Source organism: Oncorhynchus tshawytscha, linkage group LG06 (genome assembly GCF_018296145.1).
Source record: "Oncorhynchus tshawytscha isolate Ot180627B linkage group LG06, Otsh_v2.0, whole genome shotgun sequence".
NCBI lineage: Eukaryota > Metazoa > Chordata > Actinopteri > Salmoniformes > Salmonidae > Oncorhynchus > Oncorhynchus tshawytscha.
In genome coordinates this window covers 71,574,932-71,595,818 of record NC_056434.1, presented here as the reverse complement: position 1 = coordinate 71,595,818, position 20,887 = coordinate 71,574,932, and the positions used below count along the sequence as shown (strand labels likewise).

At 41.4% G+C, this 20,887-nt stretch overlaps 1 protein-coding gene across 4 annotated transcripts in view; it reads right to left on the bottom strand.

The window, feature by feature from the left end:
* The window catches only part of LOC112253027 (protocadherin-15), a 285,586-nt gene that overhangs the window by 58,988 nt on the left and 205,711 nt on the right, over positions 1-20,887 (bottom strand). For all 4 annotated transcript variants that reach the window (XM_042323590.1, XM_042323591.1, XM_024424883.2 and 1 more), the window contains 2 exons: positions 16,833-16,973; positions 14,381-14,493 (listed from right to left, as the gene is read on the bottom strand). In XM_042323590.1, coding sequence (XP_042179524.1) covers positions 14,381-14,493; positions 16,833-16,973 — 254 coding nt within the window. The remainder of the gene's footprint in view (positions 1-14,380; positions 14,494-16,832; positions 16,974-20,887) is intronic.

Below are 20,887 nucleotides of genomic sequence, written 5' to 3'. Positions count from 1 at the left end.
TTTGCTCATTTGAGCTTTTCTTGCAAAAATATGGATTTGGTCTTTTACCAAATAGGTGTTTCATCTGTATACCACCCCTACCTTGTCACAACACATCTGATTGGCTCAAACACATTAAGAAGGAAAGAAATTCCACAGAATAACTTTAAACAAAGCATACATGTTAATTTAACTGCATTCCAGGTGACCACCTCATGAAGCTGGATGAGAGAATGCCAAGAGTGTTCAAAGCTGCCATCAAGGCAAAGGGTGGCTACTTTGAAGAATATCACATATAAAATATATTTTCATTTGCTTAAGACTTTATTTGGTTACTACATGATTCCATATGTGTTATTTCATAGTTTTGATGTCTTCACTATTATTCTACAATGTAGAACATAGTAAAACATAAAGAAAAAACATTGAATGAGTACGTGTGTTTAAACCTTTAACTGGTACTGTACACACACGCACAGATAATATAATATTGAATGATTATATACAGTTGAAGTTGGAAGTTTACATAAACTTAGGTTGGAGTCATTAAAACTCGTTTTTCAACCACTCCACAAATTTATTGTTAACAAACTACAGTTTTGGCAAGTCGGTTAGGACACATACTTTGTGCATGACACAAGTTATTTTCCCAACAATTGTTTACAGACAGATTATTTCACTTATAATTCACTGGGTCAGAAGTTCACATACACTAAGTTGACTGTACCTTTAAACAGCTTGGACAATTCCAGAAAATTATGTCATGGCTTTAGAAGATTTTGACAGGCTAATTGTCATAATTTGACTCAATTGGAGGTGTACCTGTGGATGTATTTCAAGGCCTACCTTCAAACTCAGTGCCTCTTTGCTTGACATCATGGGAAAATCAAAATAAATCAGCCAAGACCTCAGAAAAAAATTGTAGACCTCCACATGTCTGGTTCTTCCTTGGGAGCAATTTCCAAACGCCTGAAGGTACCACGTTCATCTGTACAAACAATAGTACACAAGTATAAACACCATGGGACCACGCAGCTGTCATACCGCTCAGGAAGGAGACGCAATCTGTCTCCAAAGGATGAACATACTTTGGTGAGAAAAGTGCAACTCAATCCCAGAACAACAGCAAAGGACCATGTGAAGATGCTGGAGGAAACAGGTAAAAAAGTAATTTTATCAGTAAATGAGTCCTATATCGACATAACCTGAAAGGCCGCTCAGCAAGGAAGAAGCCACTGCTCCAAAACCGCCATAAAAAGCCAGACTACAGTTTGCAACTACACATGGGGACAAAGATCATACTTTTTGGAGAAATGTCCTCTGGTCTGATGAAACAAAAATAGAACTCTTTGGCCATAATGACCATCGTTATGTTTGGAGGAAAAAGAAGAACAACATCCCAACTGTGAAGCACGGGGGTGGCAGCATCATGTTGCGGGGGTGCTTTGCTGCAGGAGGGACTGGTGCACTTCAAAAAAAAGATGACATCATGAGGAAAGAAAATTATGTGGATATATTGAAGCAACATCTCAAGACATCAGTCAGGAAGTTAAAGCTTGGTCGCAAATGGGTCTTCCAAATGGACAATGACCCCAAGCATACTTCCAAAGTTGTGGCAAAATGGCTTAAGGACAACAAAGTCAAGGTATTGGAGTGGTCATCACAAAGCCCTGACCTCAATCCTATAGAAAATCTGTGGGCAGAACTGAAAAAGTGTGTACGAGCAAGGAGGCCTACAAACCTGACTCAGTTCACCCAACTTTCAACCTACTTATTGTGGGAAGCTTGTGGAAGGCTACCCAAAATGTTTGACCAAAGTTAAACAATTCAAAGGCAATGCTACCAAATACTAATTGAGTGTATGTAAACTTCTGACCCACTGGGAATGTGATGAAAGAAAATAAAGCTGAAATAAATCCTTCTCTACAATTATTCAACTTTCTTAAAATAAAGTGGTGATCCTACCTGACCTAAAACAGGGAATTTGTAATAGGATTAAATGTCAGGAATTGTGAAAAACTGAGTTTAAATGTATTTGGCTCAGGTGTATGTAAACTTCCGACTTCAACTGTTGTCGCTACCATCACCTCTTTTTCGGAAGTACAGAACCAGAGAGAGGTTTTTGTAAAGGTTTGTCTGTAGTAGCATTGACCTTCTGTGGACAGTGTGATGTGAGCAGCGTCTGCCACTTAGCACCTGTATACAGTATGACTAACCTAAGATGCCTGTCTGCTTTGCAGGGTGAGATAAAAGACAGCACCTTTGAATCTTCAGTAGAATTTCAATCACACAATGCAGGTACAAAAAAGTCACACAATATGTATGGCCATGGATAATCCTTTACTGTTAATGTGTGTAGCCTACTGTGTGTGGGTGGTGTGTGGGTTAGTGTGTGTGTAGTGTGTGTGAAGCCTGCTGTGTATGCCCACATATGTTAATGTCTGTTTTAGAAAGAAAATAGGACAAAGATCAGAGAAACAGTGTGTTGAAGGCAAGAGTGTAAGACAGAAGATAGAGATTGATTGAGCGTTTATGTGTGTGGGTGAGCACATTACAGCACGCATATCAAAACCAGAGACAGCAGTCTGTTATAACAACCAGGGATCAAACTAATTATCGGTATGTTATTGAACTAATACGCAAGACTGATGCAGATCCTCTCTCTAAGCGGTGTAAAAAATAACTTGTGCTGTGCATAAAAGGTTTATGGGTAGAGGCCATTCTACTTAAGCCAACAGGTCTCTCTATTTGAAATCGACTGAACAGTTTTTATTAGGTAATTCCTTTTACATTATGAGCAACAGTTCTTAAGGTCTTTCAAAAAATAACATTTATATTCACAGGTTATTCATGACTCTTTAATGAGTTGCTAAAGGTCTGGGGGAGCTACAGTATATTAGTGGACCCTAGACAGTCCTCTATTCCAGGCTAAGGCCATTAGTAGCACCACAGAGAGTACTGAATCCCTTCTCACTGTGTGGCCACAGAAGAACATACAATGTACACCAGCACTCTCGATGGTCCAAAAACATAACAGAACAGACATTTTGTTCCACTGGGTTCAGATATCACTCAAAGGACATCTTAGATAAGCAATGTTCAAGTGCAGGAAGACAGATTCCTGTGCAGGAATACTGCACTATCGAGGTAACACTTTCTCAAAGGTATTAAAACAACGTCAGCTGTAGTTTTTCTCAAAGCCTTTTTGGATAGCCACATTTAAACAGAGAGATGCTGTGGCGTTTGTGAAGTAGCAAACTAATATTTACATCCTAATTGTTGACATAGCGCTGTTAATTATCTTATTACCAGTGCAGCTGGCAGAGCTTGGTTGTTTGACAAGGTGTTTTCCTCTAGTAATACTTGATAAGGACAGCGCTAGCTACCTTGGTTTGCTATGCTAATAGCGTGTCTAAGAAGCTGACTCAATAATGTGCTGTGGTGGGGATTTGTTCAGTGGCCCGCTGGGCTGCAAGCTAATATCACAGTGAGCGAGTCAGAGTGTCGCCAGCCAGAGAGAAAGACCGCAGTCTTAAAAGTCCCTCTTAGAACAGCCACATGCCAAAAGGGTCAAAAGCTCCATTACCGCTATCCCTAACCCTTGATAGAACCAATAGAACAAATAAATAACAAACTGCTCATGGTCTTGCTCATGTGAGGTTACTGATAACAGACCATGTCCATTCTAGCATTCCCATCTAATGACAATTATCTTAGAACTGAGCAAGGACCGAACTAACTAAAAAACAAGTCATATGCTATGGGTTTGAGTTAGTTTAAAAGAGCTTTTGCTTTTGGACTAAGACAGCATTATCCTCTTGCTTAGAACACGTTTGATCCAATTAATGTTTTTCTAATTTGCTCAAAGTACATCATGTCTGGCTATATTATACTGTCAAAACACAATTGTCATATCGGGGCGGCATGGTAGCGCGTTGGACTAGTAACCGAAAGGCTGCAAGTTCAAATCCCCAAGGTACAAATCTGTCGTTCTGCCCCTGAACAGGCAGTTAACCCACTGTTTCTAGGCCGTTGTTGAAAATAAGAATTTGTTCTTAACTGACTTGCCTAGTTAAATAAAGGTAAAATAAATAAAAATATCAAGGTCTCACCCTAGGTTCAGTGTTTTAGCTTGGTGTAAGGGTAAGACATGATTGATTAATTTGACTTGATTGATTAAACAAGATGAAACAGTGAGCTGAGAGAGAGAGAGGAGAGGCAAAAGAGAGAGAGAGGGAGAGAGAAAAAAAGGAGAGAGAGAGAGAGGAGAAAAGAAGCTGAAAGAGAGAGAGGAGAAATGAAGCTGAAAGAGAGAGAGAGAGAGTAGAAAGAGAGACAGAGAGTGAGTAAAAAGACCAATCTTAATCATGCCCGCTAGCCAAATTCAAATCTGTCAGCTAGTTTACCGTCCAGCGCCAACTGTTTACGGGTGGTAACCATAGCAACATGGCCACTGAGGCAGCGCCAGCAGCACCAGCACCAGAAGAGACTCCCCCCACCTTTTGAATATCCAGCAGAAATCAAATCAGAGAAAGGAAGAATCCATTTTAAACACAGAATTTTGAGGGAGAACCCGGAAACATTGTTTGCCGACTGCTCACAAAACAGGACTGTTACAAACCTGTTATTTTACCAAGACCACACTACTGCCTGGCGTACAGCTGGAACCAGGCATTTCAGCTATACCACAAAAAAAGGCATCTGCAAGGGAAGGCAAATCCACATTTTTGAGGACAGCGATAAGGACCAGGAAAACAAGTTTCTGATTGTAAACATGTACCAGAACGGCACTGTCATGGTCCAGGGCAGTGAGGCTGCACTCAGCTCTGTTGTGCAGGACTTCCCCACCCTAACGAAGATAGCGGAAAGCAAATAAGACAAGGACATCACTCTGACCTCTCCCATCACCTCAGGCACCCCAACAGCAGGACTATCCTCCCCCTGCCTGCCTACAACCACCAGAGCCAAGACCACACTACCATTAGCCTGCTGAGAGACAGGCTGACTCTGTTAGAGGTATGGGTTACTGAGCTGAAGGAGCAGCCCCACAGCTACACTACCATCAGCTTGCTGAGAGACAGGCTGGCTCTGTCAGAGGTATGGGTTACTGAGCTGAAGGAGCAGCCCCACAGCTACACTACCATCAGCTTGCTGAGAGACAGGCTGGCTCTGTCAGAGGTATGGGTTACTGAGCTGAAGGAGCAGCCCCACAGCTACACTACCATCAGCCTGCTGAGAGACAGGCTGACTCTGTTAGAGGTATGGGTTTCTGAGCTGAAGGAGCAGCCCCACAGCTACACTACCATCAGCCTGCTGAGAGACAGGCTGACTCTGTTAGAGGTATGGGTTACTGAGCTGAAGGAGCAGCCCCACAGCTACACTACCATCAGCCTGCTGAGAGACAGGCTGACTCTGTTAGAGGTATTGGTTACTGAGCTGAAGAAGCAGCCCCCCAGTTACACCACCACCAGCCCAGACACAGAGCTTCTACAGGACCAGATCAACCAGTGCAGGACCCAACTGAAGAACTCTGTCGAGGAGCTCAGAGAGAGCCTTACCACAGCGCTTGAGGAGATAAAGGCCACCATGAGGAGAGAGCTGGTGCAGGTAAAGGAGGAGATGGAAATGGAGTTGTCTGTCATCAAGAGAGTGCTACAGCACAGAGAACAGACTGTAGACACTCCCAGAGAGAAGCTGCAGCCCCTCACCACCCCTAACACCCCCACTGAACCACATTCCCTCCCCCTATACCGACAACACTTTACCCACACCCCCAGTCAACAAGGAGACTCACATAGTATAGAGAGAAGCTCTCTGGTCCCCACTGACACAACCCCACACACCCCTCCATGTACACAGGCCCTGTGTACTCCAGCCCCAGAACGTAAACGCACTAATCTGGTAAAACCCACTGAGGTGGCCATCCTCATTGACTCAAATGGGAAAATCATCCAAGAAGATAAACTCTTCCCCCAACACAAGGTGTGCAAAATATGGTGCCCAAAAATACAGGATGCACTCCACATCCTGTCCCAGCCTGACTTTGGCACACCAGGCCACATTATTATTCACACCGGCACCAACAACCTGCGAGAGGAGCAGGAGAGAGTAGGCAGCCTGGTCAACAGAGTAGCAGAGAGGGCCTCTGAGTGGTTCCCCAACTCCCACATCACCATCTCCACTCTGCTGCCCCGCAAAGACTTTCATCCCCGTACCATTCAGAAAGCCTACTCCCGAACGTGCACATTGCTCACCACCCAACAATCACCCCAGAGCATCTGCACGACCACTCCCACCTGAGGAAGCAGACAGTAGGGATGTTTGCCAAGTCTCTAAAGGACGTGGCACTTGGTAGACAAACACCCCATGCCGCACTGGCCAGAGGACCACCCAGAGACCCCTACCAGACCACTGCACCACCAAGGAGACCCAGGCCCCTTCAACGCCCCACCAGACCCAGCGCACCCCACAGGCTCCACCCACCACCAGAGCATCACCACTTCCATCGGCTTAGCCAGACCGGACCGGGCCCAGTCTACTACCCCGCACCAGACCACCACCCCTACCAGACCAGAGAGGAAGCCCCACGGCCCAGAACTGGCCCTCATCCACTCCATAGGGCCCAACAGCAGGACCAGCGCAGCTACGCAGAGGTTGTCAGAGGACAGGAGAACCCTGTAGGATTAAGTGAGATTATACAGCTCCTCCAATACATCTGCACTAAACACACACACACATGCATGCACACACACACACACACACACACACACACACACACACACACATTGATCCCCTCAAAATTGGTAAATATCACATTTGGTTAAAACTGAAAAAAGAACTTGTACTGACAGAAAAAGATGTGTTCCTTTGCGCAATATATATCCCCCCCCCAGAATCCCCATATTACTCAGAGGAGATCTTCCCCACCCTTGAGGAAGAGACGTGCCATTTCCAGGCCCAGGGAAATGTGCTCATCTGTGGGGACACAAATGCACGCACAGGAACACTACCTGATCTAACAACCACACGAGGGGACAGCTTTATTACAGGCCATACTGTTTCTAACTGTCTTAATCTCCCACATAGAAACTAGACTAGACTATATGATTGATTACAGACATTGACCCTTTCTCTCTCAGCTCATTCACTGTCAAGCCACTAACACCTCTGTCTGATCACAGCTAAATTAAGTTATTCCTCAAAAGAACAGACATGGAAACAACCAGACATTCACAGCCCAGTAAGCTGTACAACATCAGAAATTCATACAGATGGGCCCAAAACAACACAGAAGAATACCAGAAAGCAACCTGTAACCAAAACATCCAGACACTCTTAGATAACTTTCTGGATACCACATTCACTCACAGTGAAGAAGGCATCAATCTAGCAGTAAAAAACATCAACTATATATTCAGGCAAACGGTAAAAGAAGCACAATTGAAATTGATAAAAAACAAAACAAAAAAGACCACAGATGACGACTGGTTTGATGCAGATTGTAAAATTATAAGGAAAAAACTTAGAACACTTAGAGCCGAATAATGGTGAATTACACCTTTATTACTGTGAGACTTTAAAACTCTATAAACGTACACTCAGAACCAAAAATGCACAGTACAACAGCAAGCAGCTGACACTAATTGAGGAGTCCATAAACACAAACAACTCCTGGCAAAATTGGAAAAAACTAACCAAATCTAAATGAGGAATTAGCGATACAAAATGGTGACATATGGACAACCCATTTTAAAACACTCTACTACACCGTTCAAATTGACACAAACGCAGAACAACGCCAAATTCATGAGAACAGATTAGAAAAAGCTATAAAGGACAATCAAAATCCATTGGACTCCCCATATAACTGACCAGGAGCTCTATAAGAAACTTCAAGCTCTCAAATTTAAAAAACGCATGTGGCCCTGATGGCATCCTAAATGAGATGCTCAAACTCACTAGTGCAAAATTTCAATTCGCTATATTAAAACTGTTTAATTTGATCCTGAGTGTAGGTTATTTCCCTGACATCTGGAATCAAGGACTCATAACCCCAATCTTTAAAAACGGAGACAAATTTGACCCTAACAATTACAGAGGCATTTGTGTGAACAGTAACAAGGGGAAGGTTTCCTGTAGTATTATAAATGTAAGAGTTCTAAACTTCCTTAATAAGCACAATGTCTTGTGTAAAATCCAAATTGGATTTATACCAAAACATGGCATAACTGATCATATTTACACCCTACACACCCTGATAGATAAACATGTACACCAAAATAATACCAAAATATATGCTTGCTTTATCGACTTCCAAAAAGCATTTGATTATATTTGGCATAGAGGACTGTTCTATAAAGTTATTGAAAGTGGTGTAGGGGGTAAAATACATGACATAATTAAATCAATGTATACTGGCAATACATGCAGCATTAAAATTGGCAAGAAAATAACAGAATTCTTTAACCAGGGGTGGGGCCTTCGTCAGGGTTGCAATCTGAGCCCTGCACTCTTCAATATGTACATCAACGAATTGGCTACTATTCTAGAAAAATCCTCAGCCCCTGGTGTTAGTCTCAACAATTCAGAAGTTAAATGCCTACTCTTCGCAGATGACCTATGCCTGCTGTCACCCACAGCACATGGCCTACTGCAGAGCCTGGACCTGCTAGAGCAGTACTGCCAGACCTGGGCCCTGGCAGTAAACCCCAAAAATACTAAAATAATGATTTTCCAGAGAAAATCCAGATCTCGAGGAATTAGACCAAAGTTCTCAATTGGTACAAAATATATATAGAGTACTGCACACACTACAGTTACTGTAAAAGTAAGCTCAACTGGACACTTTAATGAGGCAGTGAATGAACTGAGAGAGAAAGCACGCAGGGCATTCTACGCCTTTAAAAAGCTCATTCAAATTGAAATACATATTAAAATATGTCTAAAACTAATTGAATGTGTCATTGAACCAATTGCACTTTATGGCAGCGAGGTGTGGGGTCCACTTGCAGAACAAGATTTCATCAAATGGGACAACCACCCCATTGAAACCCTGCATGCAGAGTTCTGCAAGATAATCATACAAAGAAAAACTACAAAGGAAAACTACAAACAATGCATGCAGGGCAGAATTAGGCCAATATCCACTAATAATAAATAACTCAAAAAAGAGCAATTAAGTTTTGGAAACATCTAAAATACAGTGACCCCCTTTCATATCATTACCAAGCCCTGCAATGCCAAGAGCTGAGCAAAGAAAAGAGTCCCCTCATCCAGCTGGTCCTGGGGCTGAGATCACAAACCTGTTCTACTAACACACTGAAGCCTCAGGACCAGAACATCCAATCAATCAGGATAAACCAAATTACAACACAGTCGAAACAAAACTATATTGCTTATTGGGAAACACAAGCACAAACACAATGCAAAATGCAGTGCTATCTGGCCCTAAGTCGACAGTACACTGTGGCTAAATATTTGACCATGGTTACTGATCAAAACCTTAGAAAAACCTTGACAAAGTACAGGCTCAGTGAGCACAGCCTTGCCATTGATAAGGGTTACACACAGGAAAACCTGACTCCCTGTAGAAGAAAGGCTGTGCAACCACTGCACAACAGCAGAACCTGAGACGGAGCTGCATTTCCTGACAAAATGTAAAAAATATAAAACAATTCGAGAGTGTCATTTCCCCAAATTTGAAACCCTTATTCAAGGTTTCAAAGACCTCTCTGATGAGAGTAGGCTACTGTTGGGGGAGGACGCAGAGAGCTGTGGGTTGGCAGCGCACTACATTGCTGCCTGCCATAGGTTGAGGGACAGTGTCTGACAGACCAATCAACCTGCACATGTACTCTACTGTATGCTTATTGTTATTGTTCAATGTATGGTTATTTTGACCCTTGGTTATTGTTGTCACTGTTGTTCCGTTGACAATTTTGGTACTAATTTTTTTATTTGTTCATATTGTAAATATCCAAAATAAGCTCTGGCAATATGTACATTGTTACGTCATGCCAATAAAGCAAATTGAATTGAATTGAATTGAATTGAGAGAGAGAATTGAATTGAGAGAGAGAGAGAGAATTGAATTGAGAGAGAGATAATTGAATTGAGAGAGGAGAAAGAGAGAGAGATAATTGAATTGAGAGAGGAGAAAGAGAGAGAGAGATAATTGAATTGAGAGAGGAGAAAGAGAGAGAAAGATAATTGAATTGAGAGAGGAGAAAGAGAGAGAGAAAATTGAATAGAATTGAATTGAGAGAGGAGAAAGAGAGAGAGAGAAAATTGAATAGAATTGAATTGAGAGAGGAGAAAGAGAGAGGGGAGAAAGACAGAAAATTGAATATAATTGAATTGAGAGATAAGAGAGAGATAAAGAGAGAGAAAGAGAGAAAGAGAGAGAGAGAGGAGAAAGAGAGAGAGAAAAAGAGAGAGAGAGAAAGAGAGAGAGAGAGAAAGAGAGAGAGAGATAGAGAGGAAAGAGAGAGAGAGAGAGAGAGAGAGAGAGAGATGAAAGAGAGAGAGAGAGAGAGAGAAAGAGAGAGAGAATTGAATAGAATTTAATTGAGAGAGGAGAAAGAGAGAGAGAGAGAGAGAAAATTGAATAGAATTGAATTGAGAGAGGAGAAAGAGAGAGGGGAGAAAGAGAGAGGGGAGAAAGAGAGAAAATTGAATATAATTGAATTGAGAGAGAAAGTGAGAGAGAAAGAGAGAGAGAAAGAGAGCGAGAGAGAGGAGAAAGAGAGAGAGAAAAAGAGAGAGAGAGAGAGAAAGAGAGAGAGAAAGAGAGAGAGAGACAGAAGAGAGAGAGAGAGAGAGAGAGAGAGAAGAGAGAGATAGAGAGAGAGGAGAAAGAAAGGGAGGCTATAATTGCTGTGATCATTAAAATGACAAAGTGAGAAGTGGCGAGGCTTAGTGTCCTGTGATTTAGAGCATCCATCCCCATCCTGCAGCTCTCAACCCTCAGCTCAGGCGAAGTGCTGTGTGAGATAAGCAGCAGGCCTAAATTAAAGATGCTTTTAAGCTGAAGGTCTGCTACATGGGACCAGTAAAGTAAAGTAGCCTCCCCTCCATAGAGTACAGTAGGGATTCCCGGCTTAGAAAAAAGCTTACCGCTCCTCTCCTGCAGTCAGACATGCTGGGAAAAATAAATGAATTGCTGTCCTGTGCCCAGTGCTGAAAACTTCCCCACAGGGATGTGTTTGTGAGTTCCATCTAAAGGCCATCATTGTAATTAAGTGAAAGGTTTCAAACAGGAAGAATTGTTCTTGCAATGGGCCCTTGGTTATAAAGCCTGTTAACTTGTTTTCCTAGTAAATTGTATCTATGTTTTGATTCGAATATGATTTGAATTCAAACTTGATGTAATTCATGAATGTACAACAATAATGTGCTATTCAACATTACATCATACATCAACATCATTACATTAACACATTACATAAATATAAACTTACTGTTCATGCATTCCATTGTTATTTAAACTTGAGTATAAAATGAAGGAATCTGTCAATTTTTCAACTCTACTGTACACAGTGTATCATTGCAGATGGTGTAGCCTAATTGTTGTAAGACTTCTGTAATTACTGCTACATGTAATATTATAAACAAACAAACTGGTGCTCAGAATTTCAACAACACAAGCTTCCAAGTGGTGCAGAGGTCACTACAGACACCCTGGTTTGAATCTAGGCTGTATCACAACCGGCTGTGATTGAGAGTCCCATAGGGCGGCGCACAATTTGCCCAGCGTCGTCCGGGTTTGCCCGGTGTAGGCCGCCATTGTAAATTAGAATTTGTTCTTAACTTACTTGCTTAGTTAAATAAAGGTTATTATTTTTTATTTATTTTGAAAGCCAAGGTACAATGTGCTACAGTACAATACTGTACAGTACGTGCCATTTGTTTTCTCCAACCATGACTGGGAGATGTTCATCTCCCCAAAACAGATGGAGGGGACTAACAATAAAACCCTGAAAGCATTAAGCCAGCCACATAACTGTTTTAATTGTGTGATGTGGAGCTTTTGGCACAGCCTTCCTGATTGCTGCTACCGCTAACGGGCTTTGGTTAGACAAACAGCATCTTCTGTGGACATGTAGAGCATGATTTGTGTTGTGAAGGATCCTTAGAGAGAGGAAGATGAAGTGAGGAGGAAAGATGGAGCACTCTATTGTCCAGTAGGGAGGTGAAGACCAGATTGGAGGCCCTCTTGGTGCGCTCCTGTACAGCAGGGAAGAGCTAGCACCTGGCTAATGCTTTTATGGGTCATCATTTATGTTGGGGCTGTCGCCGTGGATGGTAAGCATCAGCAATGCTACGCCCAACAGGGGTGCCGTGCCAGCCATCCTAACCTTCTGTGTGTGTAGGACATAACACTCATTCACAAGCTAATCTAAGGCCCTTCATCAGACACACCGCTGGGAATGTATATTGCATTGATCAATCATAAGATAATGCCTGGAATAGAGAGAACATGAGCATGGGAAAAGAAACAGAACACACACACACACACATTCCTAATAGTGAATGCACGTAGTTATAAACATAGTACACAACAGACAGACAGACAGACAGACAGACAGGCAGACAAGCAGACAGGCAGACGCACACAGCACTTTCTGACATACAGTTTACACAAGATCGAGCAACTACTGTAAAGTGAGCACAAAACAGAAGCTCAACACTATGAGCTGACCTTATGAAATGCTCTCCCTAATGTGAGCAAGGCATGTCCAACTCTATTAGAAATGACACATTTTGCCATGATTCTATGCCATGACTGACAGTTAGAAATCAATTCGCCGCTAACAAGCTTTACTTAATAAGCTCCAAGGGACAGTAGGATACATAATACACTGACTGGTACCTCACAGCTAATACCACCTGCTGTTCAATATTAGCATACAACAAAACATTTGATGAATGTCAGAGTTGGTGTATCTCACACTCAGAGAAGCCGCAATATCTCGTCAAAACCAAGACTTTCTCAATCCTGCTCCAGCCACAATGCTAATAATAATTGGAATAAATATATACAAATCCCTCCTTCAACATATCAATATGGCAAACTCAGGCTGGGCTGTGCCTCGCTGCGATCCAGCCCTGCTAGAGAAGTCATGATCCCCGTCCACCACTATCCTGTCAGTTCAACGTATTTAAAATGTAATCTGGCTAAAAGACTCTCTTAATAAACTCAGGGGAAACTCTGCTTTCCCCTCCAAGAAAAACTAATGTTGTGGTTTACAGCAGCCTCTGGCTCCGAGCACTCCTTAATATTTATACCACTCATTATAAAGTCGGCATACGAGGAAAATCTTTTACAACCTGCTCTGAACAACCCTTGTCTTCACAAATATTTATACATCATCTCACATTGTGTGCATCACCCATGATGAGACACAAGCATGGGCTAATGTAATCACATAATAATAACTGCTTTAAATAATAGATAGTCAACTCAGGGCCAAACAAAATGTAATTGAAGCTGGCGGATTCATTATTCAAAATGTTTTTTTAAATATTTACCAAGGCCTGGTGAGGGAGGGAGGATGTGACCTGGTGTGTAAGGTGTGCTTGTGTGTGTTGAGGTGTTGTTGCATTTCAGCTCAACACCAGATAAACCTACCCAGCAGCCAGGATTGTGGAGCAACTGATTAAATCTTATTACAAATCAACTATCTGTAAATCAGTTATATTACCAACAAAAAATATTGTAATCAAATTACAGATACATTTGAAAAAACTAGACGCTAACTTCTTGGATTACGTTTCAATTCAGAAAAGATGTTTGCGGAACAAAATACATTATGAGAATTCAATGCAGCATTGAAAAAAAAGGCTCAAGTTTAAATTGCCTGAACGAGTCAGAGGCGACTATGATGACCCCCTAAAACGTAGGGCGGCAGGTAGCATAGCGGTTAAAGCATTGGGCCAGAATGTTGCTGGTTCGTATATACCCGAGCCGACAAAGTGCAAAATCTGTTGATGTGCCCTTGATCAAGGCACTTTAACCCTCATTTGCACTAGGGATGCTGTACTACTATGGCTCATCCTGTAAAACAACACATTTCACTGGACCTATCTGGTGTACGTAACAATATAACATATACAATTTTTGGATCCTTTGTGTCTTCTTCTAATGCCTCTTAAAGGGAAAGAAATCAACAAGTAATCAGATTACGTTACATAATTTGGGTAATCCAAAAGTTACATTACTGATTACAATTTTGGAAAGGTAATGGATTACATTTAGAAAGTAACCTACCCAGCCCTGCCTGCAGCTTTGAGTAATGAGCTGTATATAAGTAAGACATATATATGGTAATATGGTAATATTCAAGTGACTGTGCACACATGCGTTTGAGCGTGCGTGTGTAAGCGCGTGCGTGTGTGTTACCTGTACTCCTCCTGAGTGAAGATGGGGATCCTGGAGGGCTGGAGGACAGTGATCTCCACCAGGGTTCGGTTCTCCTTCACTGGCTCTCCATCGTCAAATGCTATCACCACCAACTGAGAGGACACACACACACACAAATTACTGATTTCTTCTTGAATCAAACCACAATGCCTGTTCGCCAGCTGTTTCTGCATGCATGACAATGAATAACAGAGAAGTTTGAAATGGCACAAACAGGCCTGGGAACCAAGCTCCAACCCACCCAGAGAGAGTGTATGAATCTATCGACCGAACATTCTTAGACCGGGGAGACGAGACAGAGACAGAAAGCAAGACAGAGTCAGAGTGAAAGAGAGAGAGTTTATCCTTATTACAACCTAATATCCTTCAGCAACATGCTCCTCCCGTTCGCTGCCAAGGTTACACTGAGCTGAGGTCAGCTCCACATACACTTAGATGACCTTCTGTGGGAGTATAATGTCAGGAACTTAATATGCATGCACATATTGGTTTAGTCACAGGTGGAGTCTGTGCAATGGCCTGATGAATAAGGACATGATGAAAGTATTGTGAGAAGGTTCCAAAAAGAGTCCATTAGCTCAATATGTGGACCCTTTTGACCAATTAGAACTAATAATAAAGTGCACAGATAATGTACACTATTTCTGTACAGTACGTGAGGAAAGGTGTACAGTACATGTGTACTTTAAGACAAAAAATATATACACTACCGGTCAAAAGGTTTAGAACACCTACCCATTCAAGGGTTTTTCTTTATTTTTACTATTTTCTACATTGTAGAATAATAGTGAAGACATCAAAACTACAAAATAACACATATGGATTCATGTAGTAAAAGTGTTAAACAAATCAACATATATTTTATATTTAAGATATTTCAAATAGCCATCCTTTGCCTTGATGACAACTTTGCACACTCTTGGTATTCTCTCAACCAGCTTCACGAGGAATGCTTTTCCAATAGTCTTGAAGGAGTTCCCATATGTGCTGAGCACTTGTTGGCTGCTTTTCCTTCACTCTGCTGTCCGACTCATCCCAAACCATCTCAGTTTGTTTGAGGTCGGGGGATTGTGGAGGCCAGGTAATCTGATGCAGCACTCCATCACTCTCCTTCTTGGTCAAATAGCCCTTACACAGCCTAGAGGTGTGTTGGGTCATTGTCCTATTGAAAAACAAATGATAGTCCCACTAAGCCCAAACCAGATGGGACGGCGTATCGCTGCTGAATGCTGTGGTAGCCATGCTGGTTAAGTGTGAATTGTAAATAAATCACAGACATTGTCACAAGAAAAGCAACCCCACACCATAGCACCTTCTTCTCCATGCTTCACGGTGGGAAATACACATGCGGAGATCATCTGTTCACCCACAACGTGTCTCCCACGTTGGAACCAAAAATCTCCAATTTGGACTCCAGACCAAAGGACACATTTTCACTGGTTTAATGTCCATTGTTCGTTTTTCTTGGCCCAAGCAAGTCTCTTCTTATTATTGGTGTCCTTTAGTAGTGGTTTCTTTGCAGCAATTTGACCATGAAGGCCTGATTCATTCAGTCTCCTCTGAATAATTGATTTTTAGATGTGTCTGTTACTTGAACTCTGTGAAGCATGTATTTGGGGTGCAATTTCTAAGGCTGGTAACTCTAATGAACTTATCCTCTGCAGCAGAGGTAACTCTGGGTCTTCCATCCCTGTGGTGGTCCCAATGACAGCCAGTTTCATCATAGCACTTGATGGCTTTTGCGACTGCACTTGAAATTTTTCGGATTGACTGACCTTCATGTCTTAAGGTAATGATGGATTGTCGTTTCTCTTTGCTTATTTGAGCTGTTCTTGCCATAATATGGACTTTGTCTTTCACCAAATAGGGATATCGTCTGTATACCCGCCTACCTTGTCACAACACAACTGATTGGCTCAAACACATTAAGAAGGAAAGAAATTCCATAAATGTACAATGTCGTAAATGTTTTAGAATGCACAAGTGCTAATTGAAATGCATTCCAGGTGTCTAACTCATGAAGCTGGTTGGGAGAACGCCAAGAGTGTGCAAAGCTGTCATCAAGGCAAAGGGTGGCTATTTGAAGAATCTCAAATATAAAATATATTTTGATTTGTTTAACACTTTGTTGGTAACTACATGATTCCATGTGTTATTTCATAGTTTTGATGTCTATTATTCTACAATGTAAAGATTTGTAAAAATAAGCAAAAAATCTTGAATGAGTAGGTGTTCTAAAACTGTTGACCGGCAGTGTGTGTGTGTATATACAGTATATATATATATATATATATAAAAAGGAAAGAAAGACATAGTATGATTTAATCTGTGCACGTTTCTGACGCACTGGTCTGCATTAGATCTCAAAGTGCAACTGTACTATACAAATCATCCATCATCATCATCATCATCATCATCATCATCATCATACCTTGAAGGTGACGCTGGGCTGTTCGTTGAGGTTGACCCTGGTGATGACCCTCCCAGATCCCTTCTCCACGTCAAAGATGCTACCGCTGTAAGGTGATTGGTCCTCGTCCACTCTGTAACGCACCAGACTGGCTGGAGTACCCTGGGACAGAAACACAGGGGAAAGACAGACATGTTAGGTGAGTGAACTCCTCTATTTTATGTGTGTTTTGTCCTTTATTTTTATTTTATTTTAAATTTTTAATCCAGCCTCTGTCCCCGCAGGAGGCCTTTCACCTTTTGGTAGGTCGTAATTATAAATAAGAATTTGTTCTGAACTGACTTGCCTAGTTAAATAAAAGTTAAATAAAAAAACACAAATATTTTTACTTTTGATTTTGTATATTGCTCAAGGGGACAGCAGTTGATGCTATGATATTTTATTAGTATTTTCACACAGGTGGGTTGAAGTAGTCTGAAAGAACTGACTTACAGTTTGCTTTACTCTAACTCTACAGTAGCTTGAGAAGCTAACGGATCCCCAATTCCCCTGACCGGGTCACGAACCTAGGTCGTGAATATGACTCATGGGTGTGTTTTCCGACTTCACTATTGTCTCCGGCAGGTACTCTCCATGCAAGTGAACCTCGATGAACTACCTCTACTACACTGTGACTACACGACAGGGTCTCATCCCCTCATTACCAGTAGGAGGACAGCTCATCACATTACCCTTTACTGTATTCATAAATGAAACCCATCATCTCTTGGGGTTAAATAACACCTACCCTATCCCTCCATCCCCAAATCAAATCCACTTTCAGGTATTGATGAAAGCTGGGACTTTAATATGACCCTTTAATTAAGATGAATAATGCTTTCAGATAGCTGATTATCTCATAACTATCTTTTTCAATTATACCACTTTCAAGCTCCACATCCCCCCCCACCCCCCACTTTTTTTTCTTACTGTCTTCTAATAGAAGATAATACTTCAGTGCCCTTCAGCAGAACTGAGAATGCGGGACTTGATAAAGCCTAATGGGTTTTCTGTGCTGTAGAGTCAAACTGGGCAGAACTGAGCAAATGCGGGGGTTAGAGATGTTAGATCCCTTGGGTGGTTTACTCACACAAATACATCTGCCGAAGGTTGTGAGAAATCATCAGAGAGAGCTTACGGATACACTGAGGGGCATGTGTGTAACATCCAGGCTGTGTGCGTAGAATACGGCATTTGTGTTAGATCCAAACTGAGCATAATAAGAACAGAAACCAAATGCCTTTTTGTTTGGCAACTGCACACTGCACCTACCAAATATTGTAACAAAAGTGTCAGCATTCTGTCTGAATTTGCATTTCAGTTGAACATAATGGCATAGGCTAAGTACGGTATCTTGCCCAAGGGCAACCAATAAAGGCACATCATTTCGGATTCCAACACAAGTCATATGCTGTTTCTTAACATGTAAGGCCAAGCTTTGACTTTGAAATATTACTAATAAGTAGAACCCCAGGCCATTTGGCCACTGCAGTGTGAGTTGAAAGGCCAAACAAGCCCTCAGGATCAGAGACCATGCACCTATTTATAATAAAGATTTATAAAAATGAGATTATGTCCTCTCCCCATTTCCCTTCCCCTATAAACTGTGCAGTTCAGTATCAACATTTCCAGTTTCCACATTTGACATTCAATGGAAGGTCTCATACTGGTTCCAAGACAGCAGTACTATGGGGATTGCCTTGACTGTAGATACAGTAACATCTTACTATATCTACTAGTGCTTTCAGGTTTACAGCAACTCCCCTTGTCTGGCTTTTTGCTCACAGACCATAAAAATTGTATGCCTTCTGCTGGGGAGAACACTCACCAAAAATGGAGATATTTACCACTTTGACATCTAAGAAATGTATGTTGGGACTAGGGCTGTGGCGGTCATAAAATTTTGTCAGCTGGTGATTGTCAAGCAAACAGCTGCCGGGTACACGGTAATTAACCGTTATTATTTACATAAACACGTTTGGTATCTTGTGACTTCCATGCATAGCCAACAAGCCACTGATGCAGACCTTTGAAACTTCTACATTTTAAAAAGTCTAATAAAGAAATGTAATATAGCCAACACCTTCACAATGAATCCATTATGTATTTTAGACAGGTCTAAAGAAACATGATATGAAGAAAATGTAGTCTATTTCAGAAGAACAGAATTGCATACTCAGAGTTGTCCTTATGTTAGGTCCTGTTGTGGCTATTGCATATGGCTGTGGGCTACACTAGTTAATTTAGCAGACAAGATCTGCTTAGAATACCGTGGCATTATTTTGTATTATTTTATATGTGACTAATTTCAGGAAACTAGGCGTGTCATGTCTCACTACTTCACAGGAGAGCCATTTGAACGTAAACCTTTTAAAATTTGTATAAAAATGTGTTTTGGCAGAAATACCTTCAGGAACTTTCATGTGCCTTAATATCAAACTTGTATGCAATCTGTAAATACAAATAAAATTGCTATATTACGAGCCTAGTTGGTTAAGCCACAGAAAAAGTGAGGAGCCTTCCCTAGCCATGATTGCCTGAGTTAATGGGTGGGCTGGACAAGCCGAGAGATGAGTTCAGATTAGTCTGGCATGTAGCATGCTTCTGTCTATAACATGAGCTGCTCAGTATATGTAGGTAATCCTTCTAACATAACTTTTTGAAAGATATTACATAGTAGAACTGAAAAGGTGTTGCTCTCCACTTTGTTTTGAAAGTTTTGAAATCAGTGGAATGCACAGTGGAATTAGAGTATGATATTCTGCCGTTTGATTGCAAATATGCAGACGGAGTCGAAAAGAGAACACACAGAAGGCTGTTGTATAAAACACCTGTCTCCGGATTACATCTTCAAACTAAGGCAACCATGGCATCCGTGACAGAGAGGGAGAAGCATCCATCCATGTATTTGGGTAAGATAGTCTAGTTAACTACATGTTCAGATATTACATATTTCAAATGTTGTCAGAAAGTTGTTTTAATTTCAAGTTAAAGAGTACTGTTAGCTAGCTAGCTAACGTTAGCTGGCTGGCTCGCAAGCTAACTGTCCTTACTGTCCTGTAAGGATCCAAATAGGTCAGATCAGCTTTGCAATAAATAAGTTCAGCCAGACCCGCTTTCACCCGCAGAGGAGGGAGAAGGGAGCTGGTGGGGGGTTGACAGCCCACACTATGTTGGAGAGAACATCCCTCTCCAAATTCACACAGGAATGTGCCTTTCTTTCACAAACATTTTCCAGCTGAAAATCTAACACGTTCTGGAGTGAATACTGGAACAATATTTCTAACATAGAACTTGGGGAATGGTAAGAGGCGATCTAAAGAATAATAATGTAATTTCAGTTGTTATTTTGTGATGTCATTAAAAATGTTATAAAGGAAATACTGTAACTTGAAAAAAATATTGCCGTAAAGAGTGTGATTTGCGACACAACAAAATAAACAATAGAGCATAATATGAAACGATAGACATTTTTCTATCATCACACAATATATATCGTCATATCGCCCAGCCCCACTAAATAATATACAGTATGTGTGAAATTAGTTTTGATTTAGAATGGACCATTATCTATGCACTTATATAGCCAATGGAGGATGCTTTTCCCGTGGTTAATTTTTGTGCCAGCCAGGTAGGCTATGCTCCTGTTGTAAAGAAAAGCAATGTGCTTAATATTAAAAAGTTGATAAATAAATATAGTAATCTTAACCTATAGAAAGCTGATGGGATCCTCCTCTTTTAAGAAGAGGCCCTCAAAAAAAGTGTTTTGTTTTACAGCCTGAAATCGAGTCAGGGTCTGTAGTGACACCTCTAGCACTGAGATGCAGTGCCTCAGAACGCTGCGCCACTCGGGAGCCCCGAGGACTTTAATAATAGGTATTCATTACACTTCTCTAATTGATTTCCTTCAGTTCTAGTAAGCAATAAGATAAGACGCTTCCGTATATGCCTTTGTATTCTCAGCCTTTGTCTCTGCATGGAATCAAGTCGTAATGAACATTTGAATAAGTGTTTTGAACTGTATGGTGCAGCCCAAA